Raw genomic sequence first — 13,725 nt, 5'->3', positions numbered from 1 at the left:
GATGAATACTCAATGCATTGTCTATTCTCTTTTCCCTTAGTAGCCGAATATTTTAGAGAGCCTAGGATGAATTTCGACATTTTCTAGGTTGAATGAAGACTCATTTTCATCCAAAGGAATAAAGACTCTTGAACTTTCATTGTTTGTTTTCTTATGAAAAATGTGGAGGATAAATGTGGACATGTTGAATGTATGTAGACATCTTATGCGTCCAAGGGAGAGTGTTTCTTGGAATTCCATGCTCATTTTCATTCCATTTATCCTTCATGAATGTCAAAATGGTATGAATTAAGAAGGCCTTCATTACATGTGTCCTTACAGAATTCGAAAAGCCTTCAAAAAGATGATAAAGAAATACTTAAATGAAAGACTTAAATTCTTGTCTCCTTTGTAGCATATCAAAAGTCTCTCTTTTGTTCAAACTCGTCTAAAAACATTCATGCACCTAGACACAAAGTTAGAACACATTCAACCTTGAGAATAAAATAAAAATAGACATGTCAGGCAAACATTAAAGGAGCTAGCTTAACTAATGAACTAGTTTAATTAGTGAACTAGCTTTATTGAATAAAAAAGCATACTTAAATGAAGTAGCTTTCTTAAAGGAACTAATACCATAATGAACTACATGCATGCTTAAAGAAACTACATGCTTTACTGAAATATGTGCTAAATGAAGTACATGTTTTGAACTAAGCAGCATGTTTATTTATTCATGCAAATTTAATGATGCAAACTATTAATACTTATACAAATTCATGCATAAGTAAAAGATGGTAGTACTCCATAAAACTTGGTGTTTCCTTTCTCACATCCCAATCTTGACAAAACAAGTTTTCCATGGTTGCTTGGAATTTTCTTTCCCTAGCACGTGTAATAGGTCCATTAGGAATTTTCTTTGAGCCCTTGTCATTGGTGATCATATCATTTACCTTCTGTAAAAACATGCCATATATATTTTGTTGCATGGGTTAGGATATGAAGGAGGAAGTATTTGATGGTTCAATCGTGATTAAATTGATAATTCCATTGGTTTAATCATTATGTGATAGATAATGTCCACTTTCTAGTTCGACCATAATCTATTTGACAACACCTAACCTATTATGGTGGTTAATCAATGTATTAGTCGATAACATCCATTTTGTTGGTTCTTTTATTTACCAATTGATGTTTCAAAGCTACGGGTTCTAGGGAATCTTGTCCTAATTAAAAGCTCAACGAATGATTGGGTAGTTAGAGACTTACAAGCTATCATATTATCTTTTTAATTTTATTTCAGGAAAGTTGTAATTGTTTTTTTTCAATTGTTTCTATGTTTATTATTTTACATTGGTTAATTGTACTAAACTCTATTATTCACCTCATTTTTTGTGTTTTCCCTTTTCAGATATTTCAAGATGTTATGACTAAATGACAGTTACAGGAAAAGAGTCTTGCTTATAAACTTTACTTTATTAGATTTTTCAAACTGACACTACTAGGAAAAACCCCTTTAATGATGCTCATTGCACATCATCTATGGGTGCAGATGACACACAAATGCGCGTCATTGAAGCCACCGACACAAATCTCAGATGACACGTAATTTTGTGTCATAAATCTATGACGCGCATTTATGAAACGCATTTATGGCACACATTTATGACGCGCATTGAGCGTCATTGAAGCCCCCGTCATAAATGAAGATAACACACATTTGTGTGTCATAAATTTATGACACGCGTGTATGACTTACATTGCGTGTCATTGAAGCACACGTCATTAGAAAAGATGACACACATTCATGTGTCGTGATTGTATGTCGTAAATTATATATATATATATATATTGTAGATTGACAAATAATCAAACTAAATCACATTTAATGCCTCATAATACTAAATATATATATCATATTATATATACGCAATCTATTTGCATACAATATATTCATATTAAGTTATCAAAAATATTGTAATCATATGTCGATACAAAATATCACGACATAATAAAATTTGCCACATAAGATACCCATTCTTTGGAATATCATCAATGTCATCATCCGTGTATTCTTCATTCCCATTACCAACCTAAGTAAAAATATGAAATAAGTATATATTTTATACTTATTTAAAGTGAAGCATATAACTATCAAAGAGTACTAAAATGACTAATTTTACATATGCATTCTTTGAAGCATATGTAAAAATAAATTTTACACATTTAATTAGTAAAACTTCCCATATAAATTATATACATTATCACGACACTAATTCACAGTTTTCAGTCTTGCTAACAAGTACTTGAATTAATTTGTTTAGAATAGCATCCTACTTCAAGTCCATATGATAGTTGTATGACTAATGTGTATGTATGATATGACATATGTGTATCAGAAAAGTTTGCATACATTCTTATTGACCAGCACTTCAAGTCCATTATTGACTATCTCTTTCATGAACTTACAAATATAATATCCATACTCGGTACCTCCCGAATGACGGGGACACTACAAATAGTTTACAATAAACAATTAGTCAAAATGAAAGCTACAATTTGTTAAGATTAAAAAGGATGTTGAAAACACTTCCAGTAAGTTTAGAGCCTTTCAGATCACGCAATGTGACATAGCTCTCATCCTGCAAATGTGACATAGCTAAACATGTAAAACATTCTATCTTCATTTGCAGTGTATAGGAAGGAGCATTCAGTGAATACTCAGGACCTAAAATCCCAAACCAAGATATGGTAAAAGCAATTCATTGTATAACGGGCTCATGTCCCATGCATTCCATTCGATGCAACTGCTCCTCATAAAATAATTGCATTTCGTTACGTGTTAGAATCCCAATATTTCCATCCAAATCTATACACTTGAACCTAGAAAAGGAAAAAAACCATATTGGAAAAACTAGCCAAAAATTGTAAATTGTTGGAACTCCAATCTCATTGTGATCATCCAGAAGCTCCACCCTTTCAAAACACATTGCTTTTTCTCACCCTCATACAGTAGCAGCAGCAAGTTATGGAATATTTATAAAAATTCTTATGAATCATTTACATTAGTTAAATTTTTCTTTGAGCAAGATTAATTTCCCAAATGGTAGCTTCTGAAAATATTTTCAAAATTTTTTATGAGTGCAAAACAATGTCATTTCAAATATTTTGGGGGACTTTTCAAACAAGTGAATTTATACAATAAGTAGAGGGTATATTTACTTTAATCACTAAGAAGATAAACTTCAAAATTAATAATTCATGAACAAAATCAAACATGATACCCTTGATTCTACAGAGAAAGAGCACAAACATACCAGTACTCAAGACTAGGCTCGGATGACTTGTCCTCCTCTGCAAGGATGAAGTAAACAAAATATTAATACCCCATCTTCCCTTCGACCTTACTGGTAAACTTTCTTGGAACCTAATGGTATGGAAGCATAACATGAGTGAAAGTTCCAAACTTGTGAATAAAATTAAGTCAATCAATGACACAAAATAAGTGATAGAAAAGGAAAGTGGAATGGACAGTTCAATTAAATGAAAATGTTCTTCTGCATATAGAATGTTGTTTGGACCAAGGAACAAAAATGGCATATGACACAGACAAACCTAAGAAAATATCCTATCAACAATCCGGTAGGTAAGCGCATGGTTACAATATCTGATAAGGTTCTCCTTGTCAATCAAGAAATCATGATCTGTATCCAGCTCCCAAAACTTGCAGTATATCACGTAAAAGTGCTCATATGAAAAGTACATGTATATATAGTATAGAAGAAGAGAGATTGCAAAGCGAAAATAATCAGTATCAGACAAAATGTATTAAGCATGCATCCAAAAGCAATTATTTATTCCAAGCCAAGTCCCTACCTCAAAAATTTATTAATGTCCTCTTCCTCATCAGCATGTAGCATCGCGTCAATCAAGTTTCCACGTTTCAACTCCCTAAGAGTAAGGTGACCATTCTGAGATCTATTCATGTAGTAATATATTATGTATATTAAAGTTTCAGCTGGTCATGTGAAACAAAATTTATCTTAACAAGCAACATCAGACAAAATTCGCTACATATTTGAAAGTAATAGAGAAATCTAACCTTGTAAATAATTGAAAAACACAAAAGTAGTAGTTTGCGCTAACTGTTTAAGCAACAGTAAACAACCTATATAATGGGTAAGAGCCCGGCATGTTAAGACATATATTCTTTAAGCTGAAAAGCATGACTTGGTTTAAGATAGTTTAGTTTCACTTTCAGTCACAATATACACAATATGTTTTCATGTAAACCCTCTCATATGCTCGTTAAATTTTCAATAATCAGTCCCAATTATAAATAGAAAAATATACGATTACTCATAATTAAACTAGAAAAAAAGGATGAATTTTTAGAACTTGGTGCAAATTCATCATTTTAAACCTACACATTTTAGAAAATAGAAGCATAGCCATTGAAACTAAAGACTACAATGTGAACTATGCTGCCAATCTTTCTTATTAACGATAACTGACCAGCATGATAAACAAGAATGTGAATCCCTTTTTCTATGCACCTTATTCTTCCATCAAGAAGTGCAAATTTCAACACTAGTCCACCAAAGAACAAGTTTACACTCCTGCTTTAATAATATGTTATTTCCATTTTATTAATAGTTTTAAACATAGCATTATAAACAATCAAACATATTAGAGACAGAACAATTTCAACAATGAACAAGGGTGAATTGCATTCGAAGAAATTCACATGAAAATAGATGCATTTATAGGATTTGCAAGTTCAGATCTTAGTGGTTCTAGTATTTAGCATTGGAAGTTAGTTTGGAAGCAATTCATACAATGTTCAAATACCTTGGATATTGTAAAAGGAGGGGTAAATATCGAAAAAGTTAAAAAGCACCCAAAAACAAAAATTAAAATGAGACAATAGTCGAAGGTATCAAACAGATAAAAAAAACAACCCATATCTTTCCTGAAACTCAGGTGTACTCTGTAATAATTCTAAAAACCCATTCATAAAATCTAAAAAACCCAATCGAAACTGGAATAAACCCAAATTGAATGGTGGAATAGAGAACAAATAATACCTATGGAAACCCTTGAATTTTGACTCCCTTCGCCTGCGTTGTGGTGAATGGCGAAACCAGTGGACTGATACAAAGAGAAAAAGGGAAAAAGAGAAAATGGGGGGAAGCATGCGGCGTGAACTGGTTATTGAGGGGGGAAGAAGCGGGAAAGGATGAAAATAATGGGGGGGGGAATTAAAAGACGACTTTTACAAATGACACACAATTAAAAGTGTACTCCGTGTTTTTGCAAATTTTTTGGATTATGACTATTAAATATGACACACATTGTTGTAAGTCATAAACCGTTCAGATTTTAAAAAACATGATATTTTTTTATGACACACATTTTTGCAAGTCATAAATTAGTGTGTGTCATCGTTCGTGTGCCATTAAAGGTATATTTTCTTCTAGTGTGATACATAGGAGTATAAATAAATTGTTGAATAAATTAAACATTTAGTATCTAAATTATTTATTTTTATTATATAGTGGTATCTAAACTTTATGTTTTTAAACCATACCTAACATTTATTTTAGATTTTATTTTGGTACCCTGCCATTGAAAACTTAACGGTGATGTTAACCTGTCACCATAAGCTATTGGCACATCATCATTGAAAAAATAAAAAAAATACCATATCAGTAGTAGTGTTAATTTTTTAATGGTAGGTATCAAATTAAACCTAAACAACACATTAGGTATGATTTAGAAAAAAAATAAAATTTAAATACCAAAACAAAACAAAAATGATAGTTTAGATACTAAACGTTTGGTTTATCTTAAATTGTTTTGGGTGTTATAACATCCTAAGATGACTTTAATCATATAAAATTTATGAAAAATATAAAATTTGATACTTAAGTTGTAACAACCTAGACCAGTACGACACATAGTCGACCGATGTAGGATGCCACACGCAACCACCATAGTGGCTTACCAACACGTTACTCTTTTCTTGTACTATAAAACGATCATTTCCACAAATAAAACATCCATGAAATAATATAATTTAAAACTTTATACTGGGAGCTCCTAAAATAAATATTTACAATCAAAATATTATAAACTGACTCTTAACAAAATTTACAACTCAACTGATACAACAGGGTTTATAAAATAAACTTGCCCTTCAAAAACTGCTGAGACGTACTCTGAATATGCAATGGATCTAGACCTTAATCTATCTACTGCTCCTCGAACTCTCAATGTACTGACCTACCCACAGAAAATAATCTGAAGGATGAGCTAACTATCTTAGTGACACACTAACAACTAAAATATACTAAAAGTTTATCGCTGAAATGCTCAAGCTATCAAGTCTAGTGTTATCTGGTCTACTGGTCTGTTCTGTTCTGCTTTAGTGAGTATACTCGTATACTCACTCTCTATTCTATGGTAGATATCATGGTGCGGGTGAGGGTTTTGCATCTCAGAGCTCACACACCCCTCTAATCTACCGAGAATATAGCCCCTAGAATCTCTTCATTGGACACTACACTCTAGACTAGCCCACTCCTTGAGTGTCGGACCTTACGCCCAAACTAGTCAGCTTAAAGTGCCTTACGCACTCTCTAAGGATATCCTAATTGAATCTATACGTTTGACTATGTTATCTTTTCTAAAGGAACTCGAGTGTCCTGGTTGTTTTCCCAAGTATTCAAACAAGGCTAGTCTTATTTCACCCTACATTATTCTTTTTTCTACATTTGAATTGAGCATCATTAATGTTCTCACTTGAAGTCTTATGTGAGGAAATACTAAAGTGTTGGGATACATTGAGTCTAATTCCCTTAAAAACTGGCATTTTTGCCCAAAATAGACTGAAAGTATCGATACTAGCCCAAGAGTATCGATATTCTTGCAAAAGTTTCGATACTTTATATAAGTACCGATGGTTTTAAACATTATGTTCTACCCAGTTTCGGAACTTTATGAGAGTTTTGAAACTATGACCCAAAGTTTCGATACTCTTGAAAGAGTATCAATATTCTTTCCCAGAAACTCATGAATTTTCCCAAAATGAAGAACAAGTATCGATACTATCCCCATAGTATCGATACTCTACCCGTAGAAGTCATAAAACACAGACAAAAATACTATATTTCAATCCCAAAGACCCTAGTGAGGTCCCTAAACATTCTTTAAAGTCTTATATGATTACAAGGAGCATAAATAAGGATTTATATCATGCTTATAACATAAATCATGTAATTTATCATTAACATATAACTCTAAGCTACATAACTTACTCTCAAGTTAGAACTCATTTCTAATGATCACTAGAAGTATGGAAGAGTTGGTAGTGTGTTACCTTGCTTCTTGCTTGCTAGAAACTCTATCAAGTTAACCAAGGGGTAACTTCTCTTTCCCTCTTGCTTTAGAGTTTTCTGCCACCTCCCTTACTAAACAAAGACAAGAAAAGGGTTTACTAAACTAATTAAGCTTTTGGATTAAAGTTTAAGATGCTCTAGGTAACTTGAATACACTATAACCAATCTTGGATTCATGGATCCCCTTAACTTCCATAAAACCCATTTTTGAAAACAAATTCTAAAACTTACACAATGGAGCTTAAAACAAAGCTTGAAGGATGGAGGAAAACATTCTTACCTTGGCTACAACAAACTAAGCTTAGAATACTTGAAACTTGGCTCTTGAAAGGAAGAAGAAATGGAAACTAATGGAAGGAGGAAGGAAGAAGAAGAAAAGTGGGTGAGATATTATGGGGAGTTTGATTACGTGAAATTATATAAAAAGAGGGGGGGAGTTTTCAGCTTTAACAAAAAGGGTAAACTACACTTTAGGTCCTTCTCCTATTTACTTTCTTTTAAAAACACTATTTTCCTATAACTATTGGGCCAACCTAAGCCCAATACTCTTAAGAAATGATCTAAAATTGGCTTGGAAAATCTAATGGGCTCTACTAACGGGTCTCGGGTTGACTAAAACTACTAACCCGAAATTCAGGGCATTACATAAGTATATTTGTGTATGCCCTTACGTACAAAGAAGACGTGAAGATGGTGCAAAAACCGGTTGTCTTTATTTGCAAGTATTGTATATAATAGTGAGTAGTCGGTATAGTTGGCTTGCTTCGAATAAAAGTGATAGCTCACCCTTCAAACTACCGCTAAGAAGTATGTGATGTTAGAAACTTCACATGCCCAGCACATATGATTTTTTACTCCTTAAACAGACATTTTGTAGGATTTTATAAGATACATTTAGATACATTATATTTATTAAACAATTGTACGCATATTTATAGGATTTAACATGTTTTATATAAATATTTTAATTGCTGGAAAAGAGGGGGGGGGGATAAGGAAAGAACATCATCAATGTCATAAGCCTTGAGAATGCATCAACTGCTCATTCCTTATAGTTGGAGCGGAAAAAGTAGACTTCACTACGTTTTATCGTTTATTAATATTTTAATGAAAAGGATGTGTAAATATATGTACAATATTTTCTTGGTTTGTGGAAGTTAATAAATAATAATGACGATTTAGAGAGTTTTGTTAACATTTCACGGGCTAAAACATTGACATTTGAAAGGATGATTCGGTGAACTTTTTAACATTATAATTCCACATTTAATTTTTATTTTTAAACAAAAAATACAACAAAAATTAGATGATTATGGAATCAAAATATATTTTTTGACAATACACCAAACAATTGTCATTTGTTTATTAACAAATCAAACTATTGTTTGGGATTCATTTCATTGCTTTATGTGTTGTCCAAATTAAAAACAGACTAACATAACATTATGAAAATTTTAATTTATTTAGGGTAATTGACCCAATAACAAGGTGGACCGAAGAGGTGTTACAGAGGGATGTTCGGATGCGGTCGTATTTTTTTTAAAAAAAAAATTATTTTTTTATCTTTTTATTTTCTATTAATTATGTAATTTTTTACTCCTAAAATTTTATAACTCCACATCCTCTAAATTTATAATATAACTCATTTACTTTACACACTTAACATAAATTTGTGTATTTGTCCCTGTCAAATAATAAACTTAATCAAACAAAATTTTATTAATTTATAAGAGTGTCAAATAACAAACTCGATTCCAAATATAATTTTCAAGTTTTTTAATATATTTATTGAAAAACAAATATATTTGTATCTAATAATTATATATATGAACAATCCACATGCATGATGATCTTGCATATTGCGCAAAGGGTTTCTGAATTGAATTTTTAAGGAAATCTATGATGAAATATGGTATATGAGATGAAGGTTCCATATCAGAATCTAACCGAGATGGGGTATACTATTACCCACCAAATTAAAGTCTCAATCTTAGGTAGATTAAGACCATCTTCACCAAGCTTTGAAATCACTCCACTTTTACTCTTATGCGGGACTGATTTTAATTAAAATAATCACTTTTTCTTGTAATTAATTTTCAAAAAAGTATTTTTATTTAATCATATATATATATATATATATATATACACACAAAATTTCCTTTGTGTTTTCTGAAAAATAACTTACGGTCTGATTTTCCGTAAGTCATTTTCCGAACTTTTCACTTCAAAGAATAAATACTCAAAATAATTTTATTTTATGAATTTAATATTAATAAAATATTTTAATATCATTTTAATCAAAATATTAATTATTATAATATTTCTAATAATATAATATAATATTTTTAATATTATAACAAAATAATCAATTATATTACAATAATATAAGATATAATATTTTTAAAATATAATATATTATAACACTATTACTTTAATAAATAATTAATATAATTTATAATAATTTTATTTCAATAAAATATACCAATATTAATATGTTTAATAATAAAATTATAAAAATAATATTTTAATAATAAATAAATTATTTTGATATTTTAAAAACAATAATATTAAGTTTTATGATAAATAATATTTATTTATTGTATTTAATATTTGTAATAAATAATTTTTAAAAAATTCATCAACTAGTGGAAAAATGATTTAAACAACATCTTCCAAACATCGTAAAACGTTTTCTAAAAAATATTTTTTAAAAAATATAATTCATTTTATGAAAAACATTTCTCGAAAAACGTTTTCAGTTAAACAAACGACCCTTAATTCTTATAATTATGTCATGGTATAATATTGATATTTGTTTATATAAAAGTAAAATAGAATTGAGAAAGACAACTATCCCTCTACAGAAATCTTAAAACTGCTTCTACAAGAAAACCCTTCTCACCAAACTTTAATTAAACAAACACAATAAACCCATTCCTTATATTTTCTCTCCCCAAACAGATGATTTGCTCAATTTACTTTCTACTCTATTTTCCCATCCCTTTCTCTTTCTCTGTTCTAACCAAATATTCTTCGTCATGCAGCCAACTCGTCGTAAGATCTTCACTGAAACCATGAAGCACCGCAAAAACAATAATCTCCCCATATTCGTTGTCGTTTTCTCTGTGTTTTTGTTCGGTGTTTTTATGTACAATGAGGACGTGAAATCCATAGCCGAGTTCCCATTTTCAAGGCCTAAAGCTAGTGAAAATGAAATCCTTGAGGTACGGTCTAAGCAAGAAAACCTAGTTAACGAATCAATGAAGAAGGAGAAAGAAAATGTGGGTTCATTGAACACAGCAGATGAGGAAACAATCGCAAAGGAATCTGATCAAGATTTGAAGAAATCCATCGTTCTGACAGATAAAGAAGATGAAGAAGAACAAGAAGTAGTAGTAGAAAAGATTGAGCTACCAGTGATTGAAGAAGACGATGAAGATGTCGAATTGCCTCCAGAAAGCTGTGATCTCTTCGATGGACAATGGGTTTTCGACAATAAAACACGTCCTTTATACAAAGAAGATGAATGCGAGTTTCTTACAGCGCAAGTAACTTGCATGAGAAATGGAAGGAAAGATTCTTTGTATCAGAACTGGAGATGGCAGCCTAGAGATTGTAATTTACCAAAGTAAGACCATCCTTTTGAGTTCTTAAATTGGATCCTTATTTTCTATACGATTCTTACATTTTTTTTCCCTTTTATTTAAACTGTTATAAGGTACAAATCAAGGTTACTGGTTGAGAAGCTGAGGAACAAAAGGCTTATGTTTGTTGGAGATTCATTGAACAGAAATCAATGGGAATCCATGATTTGCCTGGTTCAATCAGTTGCTCCCCCTGGAAGGAAGACCTGGAAAAAATCTGGGTCTCTTGCAGTGTTTAGAATGGAGGTAAGTTGATCTCACTTTACCAACCAATATTTGATGAAATGTTACTTCTTGTATTCCGTCTGTCTTACGAAATAATGACCGTACGTCACACGATGTCAGTACGTATAGACTGTAACATCAATGTCGGAGATAAAAACTTACGAAACAATGACAGCATGCCACATGGTGTGATTAATATATATAAACTGTAATTCAATATCGTAGAGAAAAACTTACGAAATAATTATTGTCTGCTTGTTCCAAGGATTTCAATGCGACAGTGGAGTTTTATTGGGCACCATTCCTGGTGCGATCAAATTCAGACGACCCAGACATGCATAGCATCTTGAATCGCATAATAATGCCCGAATCCATCGAAGAACACGGCAAGAACTGGAAAGAAGTTGATTATTTGGTCTTCAACACGTATATTTGGTGGATGAACACTTTCAACATGAAAGTCTTGTATGTAAATCTAACACAAAAAACTATTGTATTTGATTGCATCATAATCTTTTTGGAAACTGATCCAGCACTTAATGTAACAGACGAGGATCGTTCGATCGAGGCGATACGGAATATGATGAGATCGACAGGCCAACAGCATATAATAGAGTATTAACTACATGGTCTCAATGGGTTGATAAAAATATAGATCCAAACCGAACCATGGTTTTCTTCAGCAGCATGTCTCCTCTCCATATTAAGTAATAAATTCACTTGCTTTTTCTCTAAGTTTCTATTTCTACAAGTATTCCTAGTTGTTGGAATAAAGAATCACTTTTACTATAGTCCAAGTGGTTGGCACTGGGCCTATGACCTATCACTAATAATAAATAGACCAAACTGTTTCTCATCGAGGATAAATGCTTCTTTTTCATTGAAACATACATATATATGTATTGCAGTAGCACGGACTGGAACAACCCTGGCGGCATCAAATGTGCATTAGAGAAAACACCAGTTCTGAACCAGTCCATGTTCTTATATGTGGGCACTGATCGTAGGCTGTTCGTGGTTGCAAGCGACATCATCGAGAACATGAAAGTTCCGGTCCATTTGATTAACATCACGAAACTTTCAGAGTACAGAAAAGATGCACATACTTCAGTCCATACTATTCGCCAAGGCAAAATGTTAACTCCGGAACAACAAGCTGACCCGGCTACATATGCTGATTGTATCCATTGGTGCCTTCCAGGGTTACCCGACACGTGGAATGAATTCATTTATACACGTATTATTGCTCGATCGTGACAAATAACCGAGAATTCACAATTTTCATCTCTTTTCGGCTTTCATCTGGGGGGTGGGCTCCGGTAACTCGGTCATTTGATTTTCTAGTAAACTTTGTCTTCAACATTCGATTTTATAGGGGACGAGAACATCAAAAATACTTTTTTTAGGGGGTTTTGCCATAGTTGATGATTTTAATGGGGGCCTGAGGTGGGAGCCCAAGAATGCCAAGTTTTTCATTTACTTACTCAGCAAACATATGGCCTAATTGCCAACGAACGAAATTTGTATTATTCATGTGGTGTAAACTTCAAGGAAACAATTAAATAAAGTTCTATGCAAACACAATTTGTAAGGTCCAAAATTCTTTTATGCTGATCTAATTATATATTTTATAACTGTTAGAATCAAATTTTTAGAAAGAATAATATTTCCTTTTATCATTGAATGTTTATAGTTTACAATTTTATTAAGTTAAAAGTATAATTATTAGACTTAAAATTTTAATTTAACATGAGTCAACATTATTGTGAAAATTTAAATTGTATTCAAATGATTAAAAGCAATTTTTCTTAAATTCATAAAAAAAAATTGATTATCAGACTTTGAATTGAATGATTAAATTATTAGTATATTGGGCCAGGTCTGTAAACATGATTGTGGGATGATTAATTGGGTTAGTTATTCAAGTGGGGTTTAGTTGTTAAAACTCTCTCTCTCTCGTTAATCATTATAAATATAAGTTAATATTTATTTAAAGATCATTTTTAATCATTTGATATTAAATATTTGTATATATTTTGAGAGTATATATATACACATTATTTTCCATATTCGGGTAAATAAAAAATAGAATAAATGAATTCATTGAATAATCACAATAATAAAAAAATGCCATTTTTAAAGGATTCAAAGAAATATTCAGAATCAATAATATTTTATAATTTTTATACTATTCGAAGAAATAAAATAAATGAAAAGTTAAAAAAAATATTATTTATGCATTTAATGAATCCTACATCATTCCTTCGTACAGCCAACCAGCAACATGCACTACCGACCGCTTCAGTGCCAACACCGCCCTGTGCCATCCCCAACACTTCACGCCAAACCTCCCCATATATCTCTACGCACAAGTCAGTCCTGCGAGAGACGCTCTCATTCTTTGACTGAGTGTAATTAGGGTGAATAAAATTTGATTTAAAAAATTAATTTAAATTCTAAGTTATTTTATTTTAATT

General features: G+C 31.5%; 1 protein-coding gene and 1 long non-coding RNA gene across 2 annotated transcripts; one reads left to right on the top strand and one right to left on the bottom strand.

Moving 5' to 3' along the window:
- Positions 1–2,841: 2,841 nt before the first annotated feature.
- Positions 2,842–3,736, bottom strand: LOC120207286. Its single transcript, XR_005524179.1, has 3 exons — positions 3,595–3,736; positions 3,297–3,406; positions 2,842–2,862 (listed from the first exon to the last, which is right to left on the bottom strand). It is a non-coding gene; the product is annotated as an uncharacterized LOC120207286 (long non-coding RNA).
- A 6,603-nt stretch (positions 3,737–10,339) lies between these two features.
- Positions 10,340–12,829, top strand: LOC120207308 (protein ESKIMO 1-like). The gene is made up of 5 exons (XM_039206797.1): positions 10,340–11,007; positions 11,098–11,269; positions 11,514–11,713; positions 11,797–11,955; positions 12,157–12,829. The coding sequence occupies exons 1-5, from the start codon at positions 10,418–10,420 to the stop codon at positions 12,503–12,505; spliced, it is 1,470 nt and encodes a 489-aa protein (XP_039062728.1). The 5' UTR covers positions 10,340–10,417; the 3' UTR covers positions 12,506–12,829.
- Positions 12,830–13,725: the final 896 nt, after the last annotated feature.

This window comes from Hibiscus syriacus, unplaced genomic scaffold, assembly GCF_006381635.1.
Source record: "Hibiscus syriacus cultivar Baekdansim isolate YM2019G1 unplaced genomic scaffold, ASM638163v2 tig00014444_pilon, whole genome shotgun sequence".
Classification (NCBI taxonomy): Eukaryota; Viridiplantae; Streptophyta; class Magnoliopsida; order Malvales; family Malvaceae; genus Hibiscus; species Hibiscus syriacus.
The sequence above is the reverse complement of the archived record's forward strand: the minus strand, read 5'-3'. Positions and strand labels throughout refer to the sequence as shown.

Bases quoted from the DNA above. Each gene is read 5' to 3' on its own strand.
- LOC120207308 (XM_039206797.1), top strand. From the start codon at position 10,418: ATGCAGCCAACTCGTCGTAAGATCTTCACTGAAACCATGAAGCACCGC. The intron at 11,008-11,097 runs GTAAGACCATCC...AACTGTTATAAG, and splicing joins AGAGATTGTAATTTACCAAA to GTACAAATCAAGGTTACTGG. The intron at 11,270-11,513 runs GTAAGTTGATCT...GCTTGTTCCAAG, and splicing joins TTGCAGTGTTTAGAATGGAG to GATTTCAATGCGACAGTGGA.